Raw genomic sequence first — 27,451 nt, forward strand, 5'->3', positions numbered from 1 at the left:
CGAAACGATTAGTTGTGGGGTTTGTTACCAACGATGCATTCAACGGCACTCTGTCTACAAACCCATTCAATTTTCAACATTTCAATTACAACTTCTTTACTTTATATGTTGATGGAGTCCAAATTCCCGGCAAACCACTTCAACCAGACTTTGAAAACAACAAGTACATAACAGCATATCACACATTATTCTCTGGAACAGGGATACACAATATGGATGAAGGAAACAATATATCGCGTGAGGAATACCCCCAGGGATACGCATTACTTGTTTTCGATATAACACCAGACGCAGCTGCAAGTGCCATATCCTACTGCAGTCTTCAACGGCAAGGGGCTGTTAGCTTGGAAGTCCACTTCAAATCGGCTTTGGAATCTACTGTGACTTGTGTTATCTACTCTGAATTTGACACTCTCATGGAAATTAATAATCAAAGAGATATTCATCTGGATTAATTGTATAACAAGGTGAGTTGCACAATATTACTATTTAGTGTCCAGCAATGCTGTCGACTTTAAATTTGCTTCACGGGTTAATATCAAATAGAGCCTTTGACAATCATCATGTTGGGGTTTTCGCAGCTAATGAATTACCTGTACATGTGGAACTACCAGCAGCGTTGATTGTAAATACAGATCCCAAAGATAGCCCCGGGAAGCACTGGGTAGCAATTTACATAGACAGTAACTCCCGGGGGGAATTTTTTGATAGTTACGGAAAACCTCCACATGTGCATAACCATTTGCGATTTTTGGAAAGTAACTCTAAATTCTATACGTACAACACTCATCAGATACAAAGTTACGGGTCTGTGTACTGTGGGCATTACTGTTTTCTGTATTTATTCCATAGAGCCTCTGGTAAACCCATGCATAAATTTCATATTTTATTCCCAGTACCAATAATAAACGACAATATAATAACAACTTATTTGCTGACTCGTAAATTAAATTTATAATACTCGGTACGTATACTAGAAAATATTGACAGTAAATACTGTTTGAAATTTTATACAAGTTACATATAGTCCTAATAGTATATTAATAATTTTGTAGCATTACAGTTTACAACAGCTTACTTATAATATTTATCTTGTTTTGTGTCTTTACAGAACAATGACACAATATCCAGAGATGGGATCTTTCAATGCTAGATTGTCCTCTTTCAGAAACTGGCAATCAAAAGAATTCCCGTTTGTAGAAGCTCTGTCCGAAGCAGGATTATTTTACATTCAAAAAGAGGATAAAACAGTATGCTTCAAATGTGGTGGAGGATTATACCGATGGAAATACAGAAACAATCCAATACTAGAACATCGTCGATATTTTCCATTTTGCCCCCTGTCTATAACCCTAATTTCAGATCGACAATGCGGTTGATGCTTTAATTAAATTAATTAATATTTGTTATCCAATATTTCCTCAATATGACGTTTATGATATTCTGCTGATTTTTCTCTCACCATTGATCTGTGTAAAGCCATGCCCCCCCACCTTTTTTGTCCAGTACATGCTTGGTTTGCTACGCGCGCATGCGTCTCAAAAACACACCCACGCATTTCTTCAAATGTATACCTGCACGCTGCGACATGCAGTATCTCGCAGTTCTTAGTCATGGAATCCTCTATTTCGATGCCGCTGAAAAAAAGATTTCAACCGTACACTAATTTGAAGGGGGTTCTTCAGAAAGATAGCGATCAGCATTTACCTGAAGAACAAAAACAAGTAACTAGTCTTATACGCCAGTCGATATTATTTGATCACGTCTACTATTTGAATGCTTCGAAAACAAAGGTTATCTCAATCGGACTTTCCTCTCATCTGGATTTCCAACCTGTGGTCAGGCTACACAGAAGCGGGGCAGCCGGTGTTGAACTACAGTTGCAGGAGTGGCACGCTCTTCAGGAATTGTTTCCAGTAATCGACAATTACATCGCTATTCCAGGTGAGCAGCCTCGTGTTTCCTACCCACTAAGTGAGCAACATGAATTGCTGATAACCACACTGTACAATCGCCGTCAGATCATTATAAGGAAGAAACCAGCTTACGGTTCCCTGGAGATAGTGTTCATCGCAGAAAGTTCGTGGCGGAACTTTATGAAGATATTTGTGTGCATCGAGCATGCGAAAATTATGTGTGAAACAGTGTCGCCGTATCTGAAATCATATTTTGGAAACTGTGTGGAATCTTGCATTCTCGACCTTCGCGAACAATGTTTCGGTTGCACAGATATTTCCCCTGTCCATGCATGTAATAAGGAGAAGTTTGTGCTTTCCCATCTACATGGATCTACAAAAACCTGAGCCTTTGTCTATACAAAACATCGACGGAAAAAGACTTTCCAGAGAAGTGTTTGTTTTTTGCGAGAACATGCTTGTGGAAAAAATAGTGAAACATTTTAATTCAGTGGTTGCAGCAGAAAATGGATATGATAGTGACACAATTCCTTATGTGGGTGAGTGAACAAACTTGAAGAATAAAAACTTGTTAAATAACATGCTGATAAACTGGTGACACAATATAAACATTTTACATATGTATGTGTGTGTGTGCGGCTCTTTTGAATTTTGTAAATATTGGTAATAAACAGGGATAAAATATATGTCTTGGCTTTTTTTTCACTTATCACCCCTTTAAAAATCCTCATGGTTTATATTTTTACTGGTAACAATCGTTAATAACAACATTAATAATTAACTATATAATGAAAAAGTGTGTATTGTGGACTTGTCGAAGATAAAGCATGAGAGCTTTTCTTCACACTGGTAAAAATCGGTGTTAATAACAACATTAATAATTAACTATATAATGAAAAAGTGTGTATTGTGGACTTGTCGGAGATAAAGCATGAGAGCTTTTCTTCACACTGGTAAGAATCTGTGTTAATAACAACATTAATAATTAACTACAATAAAAAAAAATTGTGTATTGTGGACTTGTCGGAGATAAAGCATGAGAGCTTTTCTGCACAGCGCTGGACACGCAAAGGCAAGTATCTTTATTTTTATTCTATTTCTAACAGTGATTCGCTATTTTTTCTTGTCACTATAAAAACACTAATTCAATTTTTTTTATCACATCTGTCGGCATTTTGCTTGTTTTTTGTTTAATTCTTTTTTATGCATTGAGGTTAATCGAAACATAACTTTAGACTTTTACATGGAATTGAAACATAGAATGTTGCCTCCTTTGATTGAATCGAACCTGTGACTCCTCTTTGATCACAAAACAATAGTGACGGCCATCTTGCTTATTTTACCTACTCTTTATGCATTTAAGCTAATCGGTACTGGGGGCCCCACACGGCAAAACAACAGATTCTAATTTATGTTTAAACATTAGCGGTAAAGTCTTTGCGTTGTAATCAAAAGGCATTTTGTTTTGATTTTTAATATCTGTTCCTGCATAAACTAATGGGGACTCAACACACTTCTTTTTTTTTATTTTAAAAACAACATCATTATCAGCCAATTTGACCTTTTCATTACAGCATAAACATCCTATTTCCAATTAGTTCACTTTCTCTTTGTGCACAAAAAGCTAATCGGAACTTTTAAACAAATACAATTGAATATCCAATTTTCACCAACATTGGGAATCGAACCCTCAACCACTTGGTTAAAACATCTCACGGAATAAAAAACACCCCGCGCCGCCCCACTCTGCCGCCGCCGCTAAACACAAAACGCGGCCGCCATATTGATTTTATTCAAATACTATTTATGCACAGATGGACTAATCGGGACCTATAATGGCGGGACAAAACAATTGGCCTCATTTAACTACCTAGAAAATCGAACCCGCGACCTCTTCATTACCAGGCGACAACATTAACCACTAACCCAAGGCCGCCATATTGATTTTATTCAAACACTATTTATGCACAGATGGACTAATCGGGGACCTATAATGGCGGGACTAAACAATTGGCCTAATTTAACTACCTAGAGAATCAAACCCGTGACCTCTTCATTGCCAGGTGACAACATTAACCACTAACCCAACTCGATTTTCGAACTCAACCATTTTGTTGCCTTTATTTACACACAGGCTAATTGAGACCATTCAATATTCACATCGTCGCCTTGTAATCAAGGGGTCCCAGGTTCGATACTCGGTGGAGGCACATAGTGGTCCGAATCACCACTTTTCAACTGTAGCTCCAATCCTGATTAGTTTTGCCGTGCATAAAACGGACTTAAAAAAACTAACTCAATCTATCAATCAATCAATATTGACTCTACCAGGAATCGAACCCTCGACACCTCTTGTTTTACAGAGCAATAACCTTATCCGCTAAGCTTTCAGGGTACAGCACCTTCGGCGCCATCTTTAAATCATTTCTTCATGTCTTTGCATCATACGCAATGGTTGCGCGCGCATTTCCTCCACACACACACACACACACACAAACGTACGCACGTGTTAGGTTAGCATACATCAAGAAACAACGTGACAAATCCATTGACCCCCTCCCCCACCGCTTCGGATGTCTTCAACGTGATCAGACACCTTCTGCTGACTCAACAATAATACAGCTCGTACCCCGCTACACCGGATGTAACATAACACCAGTCGCATCGAATTTTTGCTGACGCGTAGGAACGAAGTGCTGTCATTCTACTGCCATGGTTTTGTAAAGTAAATGTTTAAATATGCAAACCCATTGCAAACACCTACTTACAGCTCACCGCTCACGAGAAGATACCCAAACGAGGGGTGACAGGGAGCGGGTGTGAAGGAAAGGACCGGTCCATTTGCAGATTTTAGGGGTAGCAGAAAGCCTTCCGCTCCAGCTTTTCGAAGTGCGTGGGAGTTGATTTGCGTCAAGCACGCAGAGCGTGTGTCCGCAGCAACAGTTTGCTGCTTTTCTTTCAGTGGCCAGAATACTTTTGTATTGCTTATCCTGTGCATTATTTAGACTGTATTTCAAAGAATTTTAAAAGAATATACGGCAACGACTTTAGGGTTACCAAATGACAAACTTTAAAAAAGAATACATTTTTAGATTGCAAAATGTTGTTAACTTTAGACGAAGACACACGTTTTGTGCTTACTGGTGTTTTGGTGGGCTTGTAGATCACACACCCCTGTAAAATAATTTTACACCTTTTCCGTATAACTAATAATAGGCCTCATTGTAGGCAAATGTCTTAATATTCTAATATTTATTCACTATGCTCCTAATATTATACGGTTGTGAAGCTTGGTCTCTTACTTTAAAAAAATGGCATAAATTGACATTCTGCCTCGGAGCTTTTTTTTCTTCCAGGCCTAAAGTCACGAAACCGTTTTTGTAAGACGTCACTAAAAACACATTTGCATTTTGGCATGGTTCAGATTGCTGATCGACAGAATTTCACTACTCCACTGCCATGGAACAACAAAAGTACGGCAGTTAAAAAAAAATGTTTATTTCTGAATTCTGCCATGAAAGTCAAATCAAAGTAAGCCGCGGCGAATTGCATATTCTTACCTATTGTCAGAAACTTGCTGCTCACCAAGAGCCACGGTAGATGTCACAAATGGTTTGAAATCAAAATCTCACTCGGCGCGGCGGTGACAACAGAAGAGACGCAAAGGTCCAACAATTTTTATAATTGTTTACAAATAACATTTTGTTACTAATCTTAAGCAGCTGTCTATACCCCAAAAAATAGAATATTTCCAAATTTTCCTAAAAACCTGCCCGGAGCATTTTTAGTACCCGAAAAACAGGATTTGTCCGGGTAAAAGAGAACTTCTGGTAACCCTAAACGACTTGCGTCTCTGCACCGGTTACAGCGAGCCCACATGTGTTTTTCACTCAGGGTGCACACCCCCGACCCTAATAGTGGAGTCGCCTGCTGCTACGTCACTTCACTTCCATCAGGGATCTTCTCCTGAGCGGTCAGCTGTACATTTGTTTGAGTTGCTGTTTTAAGTCCACTTTATGCACAGTAAGGCTAATCGGGACTGGACCTACAGTTTAAAGTGGGATCCGAACCACTTGTGCCTCCACCGGGTATCGAACCTGGGACCCCTTGATTACAAGGCAATGATGCTACCACTGTGCCATGGGGGAGGCCCTACTTACATTTGTAGTAGGTGAATAAACCATTGATGTTCTTTAGGAAACATTTGCAATTTTAATTATATTACTGCAATTTCGGTTATAGGTGTCAGAAAATTTTATACACAGTACTGGTAACAGTTCAATTTCAGATAACAATTACACAACTATTTCAAGAATAAAATAACACATCTGTGCATAGAATTAAGGACTAAGTTTACAGGTTTTGTGGTAGTTAAATGCTTTTCAAACTTTATTACAATGGACAATACATCAGTTAACCGTAATGTAAAATAAACACACAATGTGGTATCTTCAAGGTAGCTTCTGTAAAGCAAGCTACTGAAGTTATAATTATTAGTTATTGCTATTATTAACAGAACATGTTCTGTCTTTGACATGAACTTCATTGGGACTTGATCAATTTCATGATTTTCCATGAGATTTTAGCTATTTTTCAAATTCCCTGAGATTTCCAGGTTCTCCAGGTGTGTGGGAACCCTGATGTATTTACTTTTATTTGGGATTACCACTTTTTCCCATATCTATGTACTGTACTTCACATATGTCTTTTTCTACTTTGTATATGTTATTATTATTATAAAAACACTTTGATAGAAATTACTCTTACTAAATTGTTATGCCACATTTCCTAAAAAATGATAATATATATCTAACTGTAAGGTTAGGTTCACAAATCAAAGATACCAAACACTGTGGAAGAGAAACTGCACAGTTTATAAGTGTTTTGAAGAATGTCTCTCTTTCTTGTATGTACAATCAAATATAATATGCCACACATACAGTTTGGGTTTTTTCACAATCCAAATCTTTTGCACATGACTTCTAGTAGTTGTATGTCCTAACCTAATACAATTTAGCAATACTATCACATTCCTTGTACCTTTTCACTTTTGTAAGCCAAGGTCTGATTCTATTGAAATTAGCTATCCTCTGATAAAAACTGCCCCTGATGTAGCATGTACGAGGGTCACTATTTATATTTTGAGCCTAACAATGAAAAAACAGAAATTTGGCATTGAAAACTGCTTTATTGTTTTTCGAAGTATTCTCCTTTATGGTGCCAAATCAGGACTGTACGGCAGATGACCCATCAATTCGATTTTTTGACTGTTCACAAAGTCGGTTGTTAGACGAGATGTGTGACAGCTGGCATTGTCTTGATGAAGAATGATCCGACGGCGTTTGTTTGTTTTCCGTATTTGACCGAAGACCTCTGGCAAACAAATTGTTGTGTACCATTCAGAGTTGACCGTTCTACGTTTTCCTAAAGGCACAGTTGCCACATGACCAGTTTTCCCGAAAAAACAGGCGACCATTTGTTTCGATGTGCTTCGAGCACGAACAACTTTTGTTGGATTGGGTTCATCTTGAAACACCCATACAGTCAACTGCTGTTTACGTTCCTGCTCATATGCATATATCCATGTTTCGTCACCTGTTACAATCTTATATACGTCTTTTGAAGCACCACAATTGTATTTATTGAGCATTTGTTTGCACCAATTGACGCGAGCGTCTTTTTGAGTTTTTGTCAAATTGCGTGGGATCCAACGAGAACATACCTTTCTCACAGCTAAATGATCATGTAATATTTTATATATGCTGGTGGAACTAATGCCTATGGTTGCCTCAATCTCACACTATGTCACATGACGATCTTGCAGTATTAGGTTTTGCACAGCATCAATGTTTTCTTGAACAACAACTGATTTTGGACGACCTTCGCGAATCTCGTCGGTGAGCGAATGGCGGCCACGATTAAATTCGTTATACCAGCGTTTCACAGTGGCAAAGGATGGGGCTTCATCGCCAAATGTGGAAGTAAGTTGATCGATGCACTCTTGTCTTGATAATCCACGTCGAAAATCATAAAAAATCATCGCACGAAAATGTTCACGAGTTAATTCCATTTTATTGTTGTCGCGCAATCTCCAAGGCAACATAAACAACACAAATGAAGCTATTGACAAAACATTTGAAGTACGTTATGGTCAATAATGCCAGACGATTCCGTGCAAACGTCAAATCGCGCCTAACTTCAATCAGTGTTGCCAAGGCTCAAAATATAAATAGTGGCCCTCGTAGCAGTTGTGCATTCCTACAGCCATGGAAAGCTTCTCTGAAAATAGGGTGATACTTCTTCGGTTAAAAAATAACAAAAATGCATAAGAGTGGCAGCGTTGCCAGCTTACAGAAACAATTTCCGGAATTTTGCTTCTAGCTTTGTATGGATGGATACTGGATGAACCAAATTTGGAGGGAAGCATGACAAAAGACCACTACAGTTGTACTTACTAGATAATAGATTTCTTTATTTACCATCATGATACTTTGTCATTCAATATCATTTGATAGCAAAGCTTCATGTAGGCAAAGATTGTATTGCTGATGGGAAGTGGGAACGAGGTTGCTTTCTTGATATGCAATAAGTGAAAGCTGGAGTAGCATAAGTACAGCATTTTACCTACATATTGGTTGCCAACACCCAACTTCTTTAATTACCACCGACTAATGCTACTTCCATTGCCTTTCAGTGTACATTGGTGGAATATTCGGCCTGTTCCTTGGATCCAGTTTAATCAGCGTGTGGGAACTGGTCTACTGGTTCTTCTTCCGGCCGCTCATGACCCCTGCTTGTGGGAAAGTCATCCGTGAATGTTTCATGTGCCGCGCAGAGAACGGGAAGTCTGCTTCTAACCTCATCAATCAGCGTTTGAATTACTTCTCGCACAGAGGTCAATCGCGTACCATCAATACAATGTACTAGAATGCTTCTGAGTAAAACGGGAGTACCAGCATATTTACCATTTCATTTTGAAGGATAAGTCAATTTCTTATCAATGTTGATTAACAAATGATTGCAGTACATGTCCATTGCAGTTGCATTTTAGGAATAAGTATTAGTGTATTCAAATATAAAAATTCTAAGCTTAACAAAAAAAGGTGAGATTTCGGAGAGGAGTGTAAACCTCCTCATAAATGTGCCACATAAAATGAGTATTATAATTATTAGATTCAGATATTCCGTAACTATAATGTGCATTTCAGTGAAACACCTTTGAGGTGTATGTGGTGTGTTCTTAAGTGTGGGGACTTCATTTCAAAAATAAAACGGAAATTATTGGGTGGGGTTCGGCCTCACAAGCCCATATAAGTTGGCACCACTGTTAGGAACAGAGTAGAAATATTGATTAGGTGTAATATGTCACACATAAGGTGCACACGTTGAAGTAGAATGGACACAACACACTTTTTTCGAGATGGTATAGCCCATGAACTACAATATGTCAATTGTATTGTAAATTTCTAATCAACCTGTATGTACATCCCGTATAAGATGGTTTTAACGTCAAGATTGTCTTCAATTTTGAAAATGGAAGCATTTATAGCATATCTTTTGAATCACTATTGGCATTCATTTTATGTGCACAGGCTAAAAGGAAGACATCCAAACACCCCTCTTCCTTATCGATTGATTTATGCACAGTAAGGCTAATCGGGACTGGACCTACAGTTTATTGTGGGATCCTAACCACTATGTGCCTCCATCGGGTATAGAACCTGGGACCCCTTGATTACAAGTTAATGACTCAACCACTGAGTCATTGGGGAGGCATCCCCTCTTCCTTATTGAATGACCAGAGCTGACAACTCTGTTACTACAGTTCTTATCAGGTGTAAGAAACTTAATGTAATTTAAAATCTGTTAATTCTGAGAATTCCGTAAGAGTGGATATAAAGTAAGTACATTTCCACTAGCTTAACTACTTGCTTCATATTATTCATATACTCAACATCATTTGCGCTTTTCAAACCTGCCGCGAAATATAAAAAAAAAACTGTAATGAGAACTAATTGTAGTAGACAGATGAAATTGGTTTTGATTTCTTTCTTAAAGACTGGGCTTTTAGTGGAGTTCAAATCTATACATTGTGCCTCCCAATAATTAGTGTTAAAGGAAGAAGAAACTTGATTTTTTTTATTGACATACCTGTGCCAAGTGAATGAAAAATGTACTATGTAGCAGTGGTACATTTCTACAACTGTGCAAAGTTTCGTTGAAATCGGACTGATACTTCTTGAGAAAAAAATAATAATATATAAAGTGGCAGTGTTGCCAGCTTCAGAACAATTTCTGGAATTCGCTTCAGCATCCGCCTTATGGACGCTGGATAGACCAAATTTGGAGGGAAGCACAACAAAAGAGGATATGTAATGCACGTGCTACAACTTTCAGAATAAAAGAAATTACAGGGTTCGGAAATTTTGCGTAAGCTTCCCCCCCTGAACCCTTGTCAGGTGTTACTTAAAATGTTGCTTTTTACTTATTCCTACATTTAGAATTTAAATTGTTCAAAAGGATGCAGTGGTTGGGAAGCTATAGGTTTTTATCTTCAATTTATAGTACCAAAAGGGAAACAATGGGCTTTTTCAAATGGTGCTTGGTAATAACAGTAACAAATGATGCTTTTTTTATTTCAACTATATAATACCTTTAGACATAAACTAATGAACAAAAAAGACAGAAGTGAAATGTAGTGTATAGTTTCAAGAAATGGCACATGAATAGCTGCCATGTGCTAACATTTGGCTGGGACAAATTTCGACAATCTGGCTTTGCCCCCTCCCACCCTGAATCCTTAATTGTTGGACATCGCTTAAAATGTTGCTTAAATTTTTGAAAAAAAAGATGCAGTAGTTTAGCAGTTAGAGACACTTTTATAAATCTATCTCCTAATAATACTAAAGATAAATAAAAAAGACACCTGAAATATCATGTGTAGTTTTCAAGAAAAGAACACATTAATTTCTGCCACATGCTGCTGGTCGAATTATCAACCATCCGTCCTCAATGGGATTGCATGTAGTGTTTGAAATTTCAACCAGTCTGGCATTTAAACGTTAAGTCTCATCAAACCTTCAATAGACATGTTGGTGCTTATGCCACTGGCAATGCCACACTTCAGCAGCAACTGCAAAATGTCACAATAAACTACAAAGATAAGTTGCCACGCCACTACTGTTGCTGAAAATTCTAGTATTTTCCCTTAACTTAAAAACATATAGGTACTGTTTTAAAAATATAATAGTTATGCAAATTAGATTAAATAATCAACATTACTGGGAAGACTGCACCACATTTTGTATCTTTCATGCATAAATGATATTTTCACAATTCATATCACACATCCTATATTTTAAGTTAAATATTTTACATCGTGCAAAATCACACCATGCTCCTGATATACATTCAATTCACTTAAATGTTGAGAATATTTCGCATTCTCATTTTTGCGAGAATCTACAAATACAGTTCAAAAATACTGAAAAACTATGTACATCTCAAGCTTGGGCTGAAGCTGCTTTCAACTGGGGCTCTTCTTTCTTGCTGATTCCAGAGAGAAGCTTCCTCATTTCAGCAATTGCCGCACCTGGACTCAATCCCTGAAACAAAAAATCACGTATGTGCTTGGGCCATGCATATCAATATACATTAAAAAATATATACATATATATTCCTGAATTTATAGTTTAATTACCTTTTAAATGTCCATGTAGGAGATAAATCAGAAGTAAATGAAGTCCACACAGCAGAACCTTTAGTTCCAGAACCTAACTTGACGGAAGTTAAAGATGCTATTAAAAGGCTAAAGAATAACAAAGCACCTGGCATTGATTTAATACCAGCTGAGTTAATTAAATATGGTGGAAATTCATTAATATGTCAAATTCATAAATTAATTTGTTTAATATGGAATAAAGAAGAAATCCCTCAACAGTGGAAAGAATCCATAATTGTTCCTGTGTTTAAAAAAGGTGATAAAATGAACTGCAATAATTACCGTGGAATTTCTCTACTCTCAACAACATACAAAATATTGTCTAACATTATTTTAACAAGACTAACCCCATATGCTAATGAAATTATAGGTGATTATCAATGTGGATTTAAACGTAACAGATCAACTACAGATCAAATTTTTCACATCAGACAGACACTTGAAAAAAAGTGGGAATATAATCAAAATGTCCATCAGCTATTCATTGATTTCACAAAAGCATATGATTCGGTCAAAAGAGATAAATTATATAATATATTAGTAGAGTTTGGAATACCTAAGAAGCTTGTTAGTATGATAAAAATATGCACCAGTGAAACAGAAAGTAAAATTCGTGTGGGTAATAATATGTCTGACAAATTTACAATTCATGATGGGTTAAAACAAGGAGATGCATTATCTCCATTGCTCTTTAATTTTGCCCTAGAATATGCTGTAAGGAAGGTAAAAGAAACTAAAGAAGGACTAAAATTAAATGGTGTGACTCAGTTGTTAGCATATGCAGATGATGTAGACTTACTGGGGGATGATGTGAATACAATTAAGAATAATGCTAAAATATTTTTCAAAACTGCTAAAGAGATAGGTTTGGAAGTTAACAAAGAGAAAACTAAATATATGCTTACAGGCCGAAACCAAGTGTTAGGTAATAATCAAAATCTAATTATTGATAACAACTCGTTTGAACCAGTTTCCAAATTCAAATACTTAGGAGTAATATTAACAAATGAAAATTATGTTAAAGAGGAAATAAAAAGTAGGCTTAATTCAGGAAATGCATGTTACTTCTCTCTTCATAAACTTTTGTCTTCTCGTTTAATATCTAAGAAACTAAAAGTTAAAATATACAAAACAGTAATTTTGCCTGTAGTATTATATGGGTGTGAAACTTGGTCCCTTACATTGAAAGAGGAACATAAATTGAGAGTATTTGAAAATAAGATCCTTAGGAAAATCTTTGGACCTAAAAGGGATGAGGAGACAGGTGAGTGGAGAAGGTTACATAATTTAGAACTACATAATTTGTATTCATGTCCAGATATTATTAGAATAATTAAATCAAGAAGACTTAGGTGGGTCGGCCATGTGGCACGAATGGGAGAGGAAAGAGGAGTTTGCAGGATTCTTGTTGGGAAACCTGATGGTAAGAGACCTGTAGGAAGGCCAAGACGAAGATGGAGGGACAACGTTGAGATGGACCTAAAGGAAATCGGTAGGGATGGAAAAGAGTATATAGATCTTGCTCAAGATAGGGACAGATGGAAGGCCTGTGTTGCTGCAGCCATGAACCTTCGGGTTTAAGAAGGCTAGAGAGTTAGTTAGTTAGTTAATTTATAGTTTAGACGAGTCATTATTTTCCATTTGCGGATCTTGCATTTTCCCTGGGTCACACATTTAATCTCGCTGCTTTCAATGCAAAAAAAAAAACATTGGAACTCCTTTCACGTTTTAACATGTTTCTGCATTTAAATTTCTTTGCCCAGCATTGTAAAGGTATAATCGAGCTTCCGCAGTATTTAACATTAACCAATTCCTGAGGGGTTTTCTCTATTTTCTAGATTAAAGCCCCTCCCCCAAATGTTTTTAGCTTTCTGAGTCACCATTATAAAGTCTGAGTTCCCACATGAGATAAAAAGACTATTCACGGAAAAGGAATGCAATCTTAGCTTTACAATCTGTTAATGAAAATATCTCCCTGTTGTTTTATGAGAAATTACCAATTCAATACTGACGTAGCATTTCATAAGTCACTTCTTGTACCATAATTTTGAGTTTTTATTCAGCAGTACAAGTATGTGAGCATAGGTACAATGGTACACTTGTATAGTAACATTTTATACACTATTTTCAATGCTGAAAAGTTAGGTGAAAATTGTGGGTCAACCAGGAATCAAACCTGGGTCATAGATATTCCATGCCGACACTCCCCTCCACTAAGCTATCATCCCTCAGCATCATATACACAACTTAGATCTCCGTGGAAGTTTATAATATCCATTCCAGGCATATTGTAACCAATGGCATGCGCTGAGGAGTAGCTAGTCTAGCTAGCAATGATAGATTAATTGATCTCGTATATCTAATTATTTTTAAATTGCAATATTTATTGTCATGTCGAAGCCACAGTTCATAAGAGACACTACTTTTCCCATGCTTCTCACCCCTCAGTACGATCAGCAGACAAGGTGAAACAGAATCGAACCTGGGATCTCTTGATTACAAGGCAAAGGTGTTACCACTATACCATACTCCCCGGACTTAAGTCCCTGTGACTTTGATTTGATCCCTAAGATGAAGAGCATTCACCTCCAAACTGTTCCAGAGATTCTTCAGTCAATAAGACTGCCATTCTCACAATAATAAAAATTTCTAAAAATTTTCATTATCATTTATTTTTAAAAAATATTCAACCTATGATACATATTCATCTAAATAAGGATTTTTTTTATATTTTTATGTGGTATAATTTTATAATTTCGTCAGTGTTGCAAACCAAAAACAAATACAATATGAGTAAGAAATGTAAAAATCATCTCCTCATAAAAACAAATATGTTGCTTGAAAAAATTAGAAGTTCAGTTTACTATGGCATCCAAACATATGCTTCACTATAGTTTTTGGATTCTTGATAATGTGAAATCAACAGAAGTTCACTTTCGTGTGATAGTCTTCAAAGCATAGCTATGAGGCGCAAAGGATCTAGTACCTAGGTAAATTATTTGTGAAATTTCAGGAGGAGAAATGTAAATACTGTAAATTGTCAAAATATTATGTTTGTAAATAGTGGTACACTTTGCAACATCTTATTTGACCGCCCTGAAAAATTTCAAAGTCCGGAATTCGTAAATTTGGCAGCATAGCGCTTCAGAGCCAACTAAGAGTAGCCAACTTTGCAACATTTCTTCTTCCTGAATGAAAACGCTGGTGATTTTTTTTCATTCTTTCACATTCCATAAAGTAAAGATACCCTAAAGCAGTAATAAATTATATGAGTAGACAAAAAAATGTTAAGTAGGAATACGAATGTTGAAAATATTTCAAGATTCTTCGTTCTGAATTTGAAAATAGGAAAATGTATGTGCATTGTGAAACACTGAACAGGTTCTCATCCACCTGGAAAGAATTGCGGTCACATTTGAATGCAAGAAGGCAAATTTATGATGATTTTATGCGAAATGTTTAGTACAGATACCTTGCACAACACCAAACGATTCTGCAAAGTGTGTCTTTTCCTTGGTTCTTGGCGAAAAATGGTTCGAAACTCCGGCACAATGTTGCTTCAACTGAGATTAACGTGCTTTACTGAGTTTTCTGTTAGCAATATCCTGGAGTAGTTGGTTAGATGACAGCACTTTCTTTTTTTTTTTACGGTTTTCGTCAAGATGGAAACATCGTAGGTTCAAATCCCACCCTTTCCTTATTATTTTTTTCCTTTTTATTTACCGAGTACGAAGTGTTCTAATAACGTAATATAATATTATATGATATTACTGTAAATATTTATGCGATGCATGCTTAGTGGCGGCGATTGGGTTTCAAAACTGATGGGACAAGGTGGAGGGAGGGCAAGGACAGTTTCTTTCCCTTGGTAGATAATGTTTAGCATAGTGCTGGGTCATCTGCCCCTCCACACTCCATAATCGTCGCCTCTGTGCATGCCTCAAGTAATGCTTCTACTAATGTTTTTAATATTTCAGTGATTGGCAGGATTTTAGGAAATACTTTTCCTTTCATTCAGCTGTTATAAGTTAACACATATTAAGAACTTACATGTCAACTTTCTGCATCCGGAAATGCTGGACATAAATCGCATAAATATCAACGGAAATATCCAAGAAACGTAGATAAGCATTCTCGTCCAAAGCCTTTTACTTTCCGAAAAAGATTTTGCAAAGAAGTAGGTTTAAACCCATGACCTTCCATTCCATAAGCAAACGATCCCCCTACACCACATGGTTCACGTTATTTTATGCACTCGGTTCGGATCCCACTTTAAACTGTAGTTCCAGTTCCGATTAGACTTACTATACATAAAGTTGACTTAAAACAACAAATCAACCAATTCATCTCCTTTCAGAGTGGACCTTCTATGATAATCCGAAAATACAGTTCTCCTTCGCGTATACCAAAGTGTAATTGCATTTAATATTGTGACTAATTTTACTTTAAAACTACAGATTAAAGCGATAATAGTCTCCAGAAAAAGAACCTCGAAGTAGATCTTCACACAAAGTATTTTAATCCTTTGCCAAACATTTCAGTTAAGAATAATATTATGCTTTTCCATTGACCGTATTTTCGATTCATGGTGAATTTGCTAAAAGAACCATGTCAAAAAATCTAAATATGTAAGTTTTACTAGTAAATGCATTTAAAATGCACGAAACAACAGGGGAGGAGAAAAATAAACCTCAAATAAGAGGGTCACTATTTATATTTTGAGCCTTGGCAACACTGATTGAAGTTAGGCATTTGCACGGAATCGTCTGGCATTATTGACCATAACGTACTTCAAATGTTTTGTCAATAGCTTCATTTGTGTTGTTTATGTTGCCTTGGAGATTGCGCGACTACAATAAAATGGAATTAATTCGTGAACAATTTCGTGCAATGATTTTTTACGATTTTCGACGTGGATTATCAAGACAAGAGTGCATCAATCAACTTACTTCCACATTTGGCGATGAAGCCCCATCCTTTGCCACTGTGAAACGCTGGTATAACGAATTTAATCGTGGCCATCATTCGCTCACCGATGAGATTCGCGAAGGTCGTCCAAAATCAGTTGTTGTTCAAGAAAACATTGATGCTGTACAAAACCTAATACTGCAAGATCGTCATGTGACATACTGTGAGATTGAGGCAACCACAGGCATTAGTTCCACCAGCATATATAAAATATTACATGATCATTTAGCTGTGAGAAACATATGTTCTCGTTGGATCCCACACAATTTGACAAAAACTCAAAAAGACGCTCGCGCTGAGGGATCGTATCGTCCCATATCTCCACTTCATAATAAAGAAAAACATCAAGTTCATATTTCGAAAATGACTTGGAGTTTTCCACCACGAAAATATGTTTTTCATAGTTTGAAGTTCGTTAGTATTATCTTTCAAGGTTTCCATTGTTTTAATTTCACACATATTTTATATTTCATAAGTTCCTCTCTCTTTTCATACAGTCTTTGGAAAAAAGCTGAAGTTTCTTGTTAAACGGGGTCTGGTTCAAATGACTCCTTTTCGCTCTCCTGTTCCTACTTTAAACAAACAACAAAACACTTCGTAACTAAACGATTGCTTGTTCAAAACACGGAATTTTTACACAATTTACAAAATATGACAAAATGCCAATAGACATGTTCATCATTTTTCCCTTTCAGCGATTCTCGATTTTATCTGAATTCGTTTCCTCATGAAAATTGCCATGAGGAAATTATAGATATGACATTATGTGTGAATTGGTTTCTTCAAACTGGTAGCAAATTTTAACATGAGCTACCTGGAGAAGAGGTAGCGTGTTTGATTCTTACGAGGGAGGTCGTAGGTTCGATTCTCCACCTAGGCAGGATTTTTTTCATGAGTATATCCTTGGGTCTAAAGCATAGGCGTAGCTAGAACTTCATATTTGGGTGTGCACAAAGAAAATAATGAGGTCTTGTACCTTTTTAATAGCATATTTTGCAACACAATCGCTTGGCTCTTTAACTGCACTGATGTTTGTAAAGGAATATAAATTCACTAAATGACAGTGTTGGAAATTTCTGAATATATGTAGTAGAAAAAAATCAAATTGCATAGAAATTACACACACACAAAATGTTCATAAATGTTACAAACAAATACATCAAAATACACGTCATCTATAACAAGAGACGTCTGTCAAAAGGTACAATGTTCTTAAACTCATCAATAACTTCATTTACATCAATAGACTAAGCTTTTTCCTGTTCAACAAATAGCAAGAGCAGGGCTTCCAATCTATCCTGCTTCTGAGTTGCTCTTAATTTAGTTTTAACTTGGGAAAGCTTGGAGAAAGCTGTCTCTCACACGTGCAGCTTGTGACAGGTATAGAAGAAAAGCGCTGTAGTACAGAATACAATGCAGTAAATATCTTCCTTCTCCAATGACATAAAAAAATCGAAAAACTACAGACACTCGTTTCATCAGCGATAATGCACACGTTTGTACCAAGTAATGACATTTTCAACTTCTTACAAAACTGCCACTTATTTTCTCTCTTATTGAAATATCTGTCTTTAATTCTCTTTGATAAAGCGGCCCATTAGGGTGTGCCTAGGCACACCCGGCACACCCCGTAGCTACGCCTATGGTCTAAAGTTTATCCACTGTGCTAAAAAGTTAACATTGGTCTCTGTATTTCACGAGGTGAAAGGAAATAGTAAGTGGAAGATATTTCGATGATAGGAGAATGTCACATGCCACGTGGAATGCACAGAATCAAGTTACGTAGAGCTAAGTCTGTAATGGTGGTTTCGAATATTGCAAAGTTAGTGCGGAAAGTTTGTTATATCTGATACTCGTACTTTCTGTTGAAACAAACATTTTAGATACAAAGCAGTGAGGAATTAACGATCATTATGAGGTTTTGAATTTTTTGTTTGTCACTCACTATATAAATACTTATTAGTAGTTTCTTATCGAATCGGCCTTCGTCGGAATAACAATTTATTTATGTTAATTAGCAATTTACTATTAGTTTTAGACGCATGGTAATATGGTGGTGAGGGGTTTGACAATAGTCATTACGAAGGAACGGACATAAAATTACCAATCTTTGTCACGTGCCAGTTTCGACGACACAATGAAAGGTGCAAGGAACAAATGTTTCCCGAGAGCGACGATAGATGGCAGCATGCCATATAAAGAGGAGCAGAGCCAATTGCAGAAACTAGGAGCGGAGAAGAGCCATTATATATATTATAGTAAATGAAAAATATATAAAGGAAAAGTATAAAAATTATAGAAGGAGTGAAAAAAATGTTGTATATAGCAAATTAAGATAATTAAGAACATGCTCATATATGAAATAATTAGGAAAGTTATTAAGTGAGCAAATGAATTCAGAAATTTATCTCTTTTTGATTCTCTGGCGAGGAGAACGTCGCCATGTTTGGTTGTTTGTCCCCGGTGGCGCTGTTGTCAAATTAGACGCCCCGAAGCACTTTACGGTTGCGCTCCTTTTTAGTCGCACTGGGCCATCGGCAGCGCTTGTTATTAGCGATCCTGGTTATTTCCCTTGGTTGTTGTTTTAGGAGGAGGCGCTATTGTCAGATTAGACGCTCCTAAAAATCCTCTATAGCTTTGGTTCACTTCTCTACAAGGAATGCAGCATAATGATTTGTCTATATTATTGAGAAGAGATATGGTAAAGAGAAATATTTGCGATAAATGAGAGGAATAAGACTTTTTCCAGTGGCAAAGAAGAATAGAAGAAATAAGAATTTGCTGTGGAAAGAATAAATAGAAGAATTTATAGAGAATATAAGAATATCTCGTCGGAATATAGAAGATAATAAGAATTGCTGCTGAAAGAAGAAATAAGAATTGATATGAATAGAGGAAATAAGAAACAGCGATGAATAAAAGGGGATGACTATTTTTTGTAAATAGAAGAAAGAGATTGTCATAAAAGGTAGAAAAAAGAAAAAGAAGATTATCCTTTTACCAAAGAAAAGAAGTGTAAATTGAAGAAAGAAGAAGCCATTCACATATTTTATCATAGAAGAAATTGATGAAAGAAGAAGCCTTCCTATTATGATAGAAGAGATTGATAAAAGAAGAAGAAGTCTTTTACCAAAAATAGGAAGAAAAGAAGAAGAAGCCTTTTCCCAAATTAGAAGGAAGGATAGAAGAAGAAGCCTTTTCCCCAAATTGTGAGAAGAAAAGAAGAAGATTTCCTATCGATTATACATAACAGTTGGGCTGAAAAGTTTGTAGGCTAACATAGTAAAAAATATTTTTTTGATAAAATTCGATTTTATTATTCAATATAGTTGCCTTCGAGGGCGATACAACGATTATAGCGGTCATACAATTTTTCGATGCCATTTTTATAGTACGATTTCTCTTTAGCCTCAAAATAGGCCTCAGTTTCGGCGATTACCTCTTCATCAGTGCTAAATTTTTTTCCAGCGAGCATTCTTTTAAGGTCTGCAAACAGGAAAAAGTCACTGGGGGCCAGATCTGGAGAATATGGTGGATGGGGAAGCAATTCGTAGTCTAATTCATATAATTTTGCCATCGTTTTCATTGATTTGTTGCGTCTTTCCACGCTTTGGATTCGGTTCATCACGTGCAGTCCACTCGGCTGACTGTCGATTGGACTCTGGAGTGTAGTTATGGAGCCATGTTTCATCCATTGTAATATATCGACGGAAAAATTCGTGTTTATTACGGTTGAATATCGCTAAACATTGCTCCGAATCATCAAAACGTTGTTGCTTTTGATCGATTGTGAGCACGCGCGGCACCCATTTTGCACACAGCTTTCGCATGTTCAAATATTCATGCACAATATGTCCAACACGTTCCTTTGATATTTTTAAAGTCTCAGCTATCTCGATCAACTTCACTTTACGATCATTTAAAATTATTTTGTGGACTTTTTTGATGTTTTCGTCGGTAACAGCCTCTTTGGGGTGTCCACTGCGTGCATCGTCTTCGATGCTCATTTCGCCTCGTTTAAATTTAGCAAACCACTTCTCAACGGTTGATTTTCCTGGTGCAGAGTCCGAATAATGTTTATCAAGCCAAGCCTTGGCTTCAACAGTATTTTTTTTCGCCAAAAAGCAATGCTTTATTACCACACGAAATTCTATTTTATCCTTTTTTTCTCGATAACAAAAGCTGCTTCACTCACAACGCTATATCTCACGAACTAATTATCCGGCAGCTGTGAAATTTATACACGTATCTTTTGAAGGTTAGTACTAAGTAAAAATCACATGGATTTAATTCTAGTAACGCCATCTATGAGTCAGCCTATGAACTTTTCAGCCCAACTGTTACATTTATTATATATTTCAATGTATATACAAGCTTCGCTATATATTTTCTCTGTATTGTGTATAGTTTCCAGAATATAGATCCGCATTTAACTATATCCTCTTCGCTATAAATAATAATAATAATAATAATATAATCCTTTGCGCAACAGCCCATGAAGGGCCTAGGCATACCTACCGACTGCCGGTCTCCCTCCCACGCTTTCCTTCGTCACCTCTAAGCCTGGAGATCTGCAACCAGTATTGGAATAGTCGGGGGAGTCAGCCCGACGTATCCCCAGCCGTTATAGTAGGTCGTCTCGACCGGATTACGCTCACTCACTCGGAGCTTCCCAATTTCCTCACGATGGTGGGTTGCCACCGGCCCTATACGTAGGCCGAATAAATTCCGACCAGAGCCGGATTCGAACCTACGCCGTCCCGCAGCGAACGATCTCAAGACGAGTGAACGCCTTAACCCGCTCGACTACGGAGGAGGACCTTGGTTATAAAACGCTTTCTTATTTGGTATTCTCGAATAAAGAACCTACCCCCTGAGATTAAGATATTTCTGTAGCCGTGGTAAATAACATTTAAGTACGTACCCCCAAGGGCGTAGCATTAGTGGCGCCCATAACGTGGAGCCTTACCTTAACTTACCCACGAATGAGAGGGATGTAGCATCTTGGCAATTTGAACTCATTAAACGGTCTCCTTCGTTACAGTACTGCACTACATCACTACTTAACATAACTGTATATCTTTTTTTTTTTAGTATATCGAAATCAAATAATCAACATTTTAGGTGTCAGTGAAGAACAAACAATACATAACTTAAATAACATTACATTTTGCATCCTGAATACATATATGTGATTTGTGAATTAATCATGATGTGTGTGTTAACACAACATATGAACAATAACTAAAAAGAAAAGTTTTAACTTTAAATCCTGGAAATCTCCAACTTCTAAGGGAAAATATGCGCAGAAGGGACGTCCCTCAAGTGTGCATCGAATTCATTTTTTAAATATTCTAATATCAACGGTATCTGTTCAGCAAACAAAAAAAAGAAAAAGAAAAAGGAGAGGGTCGGATTTGAACCCGAGACCTTTCACGCTTGATGAAAAATAAGGATAGCAGCGCCTAACCAACTGCTCTACGTTAATTTATTGACGTTATACCCTTAAAAACATGTTGACTTTTATGAAGACTCCCACCTTCCTGTGTTTCAAGCACATTTTTTCGACAAGTTGTGGAAAATATATGTTTTTGAGAACTGTTCGATATTATGCAAGGTATTGTAAATAAAATGTCACATAAACACCTCACAAATTTTCTTCTTTCTGCACAAACTTGATGGCAATTTCCTCCAGTTGGAGTAAAACTCTATTCAGTGTTTCAACCCCCCCAAATTTCAAGTCGAGCAAGCAGAATCGTAAATATCCTTCAAGGTTCTTTTTCCGATTTAATATTTCAGTTTGATTGCGTATTATAATAGCGGTTTATAGTTTCTAAGTTCATGGAAAGTGTTAAATTGAAAACCTATCACCGCAGCGTTTTTCGTCTCGTGGAAGGACCTACTCAAAGTTGGCTACTCTCACCTGGAGCTGAAGTGCAATGTTGCTAAGTTTACGATTTCGGGACTTAGAATTCTTTCGGGGCGGTCAAATAAGATGTTGCGAAGTGTACCATAGTGTATGAAGTTTGCGATGTCTAATGTAAATGTCTAGATGTTTGATGTATATTGTGAAAGGTGGTGTATATGTGAACGGGTTCAGCTCTTGTTGGGCGCCATACAGTTCTAGCTGCTTTTTTAAATGAAAATCACGCTAGATGTCTCTTTTGCAGAATACATTTGGATATTCACGTTTGTCCTTGGTGAAGGATAAATTGGATGAGGAAAAACACCTTTGCATTGTCTTGATCACATTTTTTACACATAGATTCACCGGGAACAACCTGGGACAGCATTGTCAGCCATTGTGCGAACTCAACAAAAAGAACAGAACAGGGTCACTCGTAAACATGTATGATAAACAAAGAAACCACACTTGTGCTGCACCTACCGGTCAAGTTATGTACTAAAATATCCAGCCTTTGCAGCGAAACAATCGCCGAACCACATAGAAACAAGCAAGAATTTTCATCAGCACTCAAAAAACGAAGAGCGTATATATGCATTATCTGCGATTTGAGCGCAAAAGGGGAAAACGTATATATACGTTCTTCATGCCAAAAGGGTTAAGAATGTGTACCCCAGTGTTCCATAGGAGTACGCCCCAGGAAATAGGAAAGGTGGTTGAAAGCAATGGGAGTTTAGAATTTGGCACCTCATAAGATATGCTGATGCATATCCTGTGCACAACATGTACATATTGATTCAATGGTGTTATCATTTCTAACATATACATTTATAATAAATAGCAAAAAAGGCAATTTGAATTGACATTTAGACTAATAACCATTGTTATTCAATGGTAATAAAAAATATATTTTGGAAGCTAAAATTGAAGGACTAGAGAAGGTACGAAAATGCCAAAAAAGGGTAAATGAATAAAAAAACAATGCCCTTTGGAAGATGCAGAACACCATTTTCGAGTCTCTTTTGTTCCCCCTACCCTGTTCTCTTGACAGATGGAGTATTCTTTACATGGCATGCATTTTGCAGGAAGAAACATCAACAGAAAAGGGTATGATGCAGAATGGATGGTACAGTGGACAACTACATGGTACTTTTCACACTTACCTTAGGACAGGTTTTGGTGCAGTTCATTATTGAGTGACAGCGAAACAATGAGAAAGGATCACGGAGTTGATCCAAGCGCTTCTCTGTTGCCTCATCTCTTGAATCAATAATCCATCTGTATGCCTGAGGAGAAAAGAAAAAAATATTCAAATCTGTATTCTTGTAATTTTATGTCACTTTTCTGCCACTTTTGTCTAATCACCAGAACAAGAATGAACAAATTACATTGGTCTACATTTTTTTTTATCATCAGACATAAAACCATACCTATGTAGATCTGTTTTTAATTCTGATCATGAATTTACATCTGGATTTGTGCTGGCACCCACGTTTGTTTCATAACAACCCTCTTTATTAATGAAAACTGTCCTTAGTCTGACAAATACAGCAATGTTGGATTTCAGCATCATAAATAAATATTATTAAAAATGTGATTAATTTCCATGTCTGTTGTAACTGCATCAGGATCATAACCATACAACATCCAGCAGTAGTCTGCCATCATAGAGTCATTCGAAAAACCTTGGTAGTGCTATTGTCTTTATGTCCTGGTGGAAACACGCACCTTTTTCGTCACTCAAATCACGAAGGTTTCTAGGGAAGGAATGCAAATCGGAGTGCAGGAAGTGTAGTTTAAGTAACATCCCATTTCCTTGTATGCATGCAGAAGTTCAATTATAGCATTGATGAAATCTGGAGTCTTGATTTTATCTATTTCACAAACCCACTAAAAACTTGTCCAAGCTTCTCATTCTTCAGCAATCAGGCTTTCTATAAACGCTCCATCTTTTCGAATGTCTCGGATTTGATGTCCCACAAAGATCCCTTCTTTCAATTATGTTGAAAATTTAGCAGTAAGGTATTGGAATGCTTTAGAGTACATTTTTGCCATTGCCTTCATCAAGCACTTCACTAACCCAAAGTTTATGTGTAGAGGAGGAAGAAATATCTTCTTGGAATCAACAAGAGGATCATGTTGGACACTGTGCCTTCCAGGCTCATAAGTTAGTCTTGGCCCCCAGTCATATTTGATGTAATGTTTAGATGTACAGCAACTGTCCCACTGACTCAAGAAACAGCAGAACTTAGTAAATCCTCCATGGATACCAATCACGTATAGGCCTTTCCAAATGTTCCATTGGTGCTTGTTGTGTAGAACTGCTTCCAAGAGTATCTTCATGTTTCCATAATTCTCTTTCAAGTGCAAAGAATGAGCAATTGGAATTTAAGATTTAGAATTTCCAAGAGAACTGCTTTCAATCTTCTCTGGAAAGAGTCTATGAACATTTGCCAGTTCAATGGGTTGTATTCTTGATGCAGTTACTGGAAGAGGCTTTTCACGCCATTGCAGAAAACCATCAAACCATCTACTGCAAAACATTTCTTCAACTCGTGATTCCATATTTGATAGTGGCAGACTCTGGTGTCACCTGCTAAGAGATTTCATTATTTTAGTCTTCAAGCAAGGAGTTCTGCTTTCTCTTTCGACAAGAAAAGGTCTCAAATGAGGTCGTTTAACTCTTGCTGATTAAATAGTTTTGGTTCTGAAGATTACATTGGCTTATACGTAGTTTACATAGTCGACTGTAGACAATGTAAACAACAGGGAAGAAAAAATTACAGGACCCTTTGAAATAGAAAGTATTTTTTCTTCAAATATGTCAATTATCTTCTCATCGGGTATATACTCAACTTGACATCATTCTTCGGCAGAAGAAGATTCTACACATTCCATTTCTTCTAAATGTACTTGTCCTCTCGCCAGAGGCTCTGGGATGTGTAAAGATTCGTCGTGTGGGACTGGTCTTCTTCCAGATGGTAAATCTGGATACACTATATTGTGTTTATTCTTTGAAGAGAAACCTGCAATGTTCGTACAACAAAAGCAACAATCATCATGAACCAAATGATTCATTGGCTCGCGCCACATACCAGTGGTATTAGCAATTGCATTGCACATTTTCTTTTGTTCATCCAGTCATGTAATCCATTTGAACATGATGTGCACATGTTGCCATCTTATGGGAAAAAAATTCTAGAAAATTGTTTCTAGCATCACCCACCTGGATACTGAATGGACCAAATTTGCAGGGAAGCATGACAAAAGGCCATATAACTCCAATTTCACTAGTTTGAAAAAAAAAAATTGAAAATATGCAAATAATTTTAGAAAAATCGTAATTTTCAGGTGTCTAAAAATTCAATGTTTCCCACTGGACCCCTAATGGATGCATGTGAACTTTTTTATTCATTACATGTAAAATTAAATCAGCAGCAAGAAATGGTGGTTGAAGAGTAATTCATATCTTTGGGGGATGTTTATTAAAAATATTAACAATAAATATATTGTTTTATAATTCCAGTATCTCATAACAGAAATTTGAAAAATGAAATGTCATCTGTAGTTTTTAAGAAGTGACATGCCATCCGCTAGCTAACAGATGAGGTACGCACAGATCTAGATAACCTTCCTATTATCTAACATGGGGTTTTGTCAGAACTTGGCATGGCTGAACATATACAGGCAAATATAATTTATGAGAATGCACAATTGGAGTCCCACTGTAATTGTTCACGTCCAGAGCATCAATTACTGTTCAGGTACAAAAGAGTCTTTCAGATCAAACCTCTATTCCAACAGAAACAAGCAATGCTTTTCTTTTCAATTCTGTGTCATCGCATGTTACCATAATTTTGATAGCTATCAAATTAAAGCAGATAACAGAAATTTAGTTCAAGACAGCAGATTGTGAATCAATTTACATAAATGCAACAAATGAGTGAAAAAAATAGCTTTCATGCAAATGTGAGAAAAATACAGTCTTCTGCAAGAAACTGCTGGTTCAATCATTAAAAAGTGAACTGTAACTCTGACCACTACAATCTATTTTATTGGAAGGTGAAACACACATACCTGCATTAGAACTGCTGGGCCCAGATACTTGTCACTATTCCACCAATAGGAAGGGCATGATGTGCTGCAACAAGCACACAAGATACATTCATATAATCCATCCTGCAAAGATAAACAGGTTGCCTCATGTAAAACAAATATTCACTTGTGCTGCTTAAAAGTGTTATTCACAAATGAAAGAGCTTCACGTACTTTAATGTTGTTCTCATATAGTATATTGGCATTGTATATGTCAAATAAGACTGGAGAATTGAAATTGTATATGTCAAATATAATACTTGAAACAGTATGATACAATCTACTCTAAGGTAAATAATCTCCATAAAAAAATAACCTCAGACACAAATACAGTATACATTACACTTGCACAAATAATTTGATCTAATTATTTAAGTACTATCATGTAACAAAGGATGAACAAGACTAGAACCAATAAAAAGTTATAGAAAATGAAAACTACTGGATTCTGCAGCCATTATCTTGTAAAATTCTTAACTGAAGTCAAAAACTTTTGCCACACACTTTCTAGAACTATTTCTACAGAAAGGACAAGTGTGAGTAGGCACATGAAGTTTTCTTTTTGACAACACCATCAAAAACTTGAGAAAATCAAATTAAAGTGTGTAAATATGTTTGACATGATTATGGAGGCAGATTTTTGGTGTTTCCAAATTGCAGAATAATGTGAATTTCGCACATTTCCTAGAATAATGCAGGATTTTACACTTAATGTGAAATATGCCACAAAAATCACACCCCAATGTTAGTCCAACACCCTATAGACAGGACCAGCAGAGCCCCTTCAATACCAGGAGACATGGAAAAGAACTACTGCAGAATAACAATGTCTACAATGTGCCATAC

General features: G+C 36.7%; 2 protein-coding genes across 2 annotated transcripts in view; one reads left to right on the forward strand and one right to left on the reverse strand.

Moving 5' to 3' along the window:
• LOC146000032 (sodium channel protein Nach-like) overlaps positions 1 to 9,083 on the forward strand; it is a 55,980-nt gene extending 46,897 nt beyond the window's left edge. The window contains exon 8 of the mRNA XM_083137345.1: positions 8,611 to 9,083. Within this exon, the coding sequence (XP_082993471.1) occupies positions 8,611 to 8,843 (233 nt within the window). The 3' untranslated portion in view covers positions 8,844 to 9,083. The remainder of the gene's footprint in view (positions 1 to 8,610) is intronic.
• Positions 9,084 to 11,252: 2,169 nt separating this feature from the next.
• Positions 11,253 to 27,451, reverse strand: part of LOC146000033 (succinate dehydrogenase [ubiquinone] iron-sulfur subunit, mitochondrial-like) — a 28,516-nt gene continuing 12,317 nt past the window's right edge. Inside the window, exons 5-7 of the mRNA XM_083137346.1 lie at positions 26,588 to 26,689; positions 23,674 to 23,796; positions 11,253 to 11,521 (exon numbers count right to left, since the gene is read on the reverse strand). Coding sequence (XP_082993472.1) covers positions 11,420 to 11,521; positions 23,674 to 23,796; positions 26,588 to 26,689 — 327 coding nt within the window. The 3' untranslated portion in view covers positions 11,253 to 11,419. The remainder of the gene's footprint in view (positions 11,522 to 23,673; positions 23,797 to 26,587; positions 26,690 to 27,451) is intronic.

Source organism: Lepisma saccharinum, chromosome 16, assembly GCF_977018435.1.
Source record: "Lepisma saccharinum chromosome 16, izLepSacc3.1, whole genome shotgun sequence".
Taxonomy (NCBI): Eukaryota; Metazoa; Arthropoda; class Insecta; order Zygentoma; family Lepismatidae; genus Lepisma; species Lepisma saccharinum.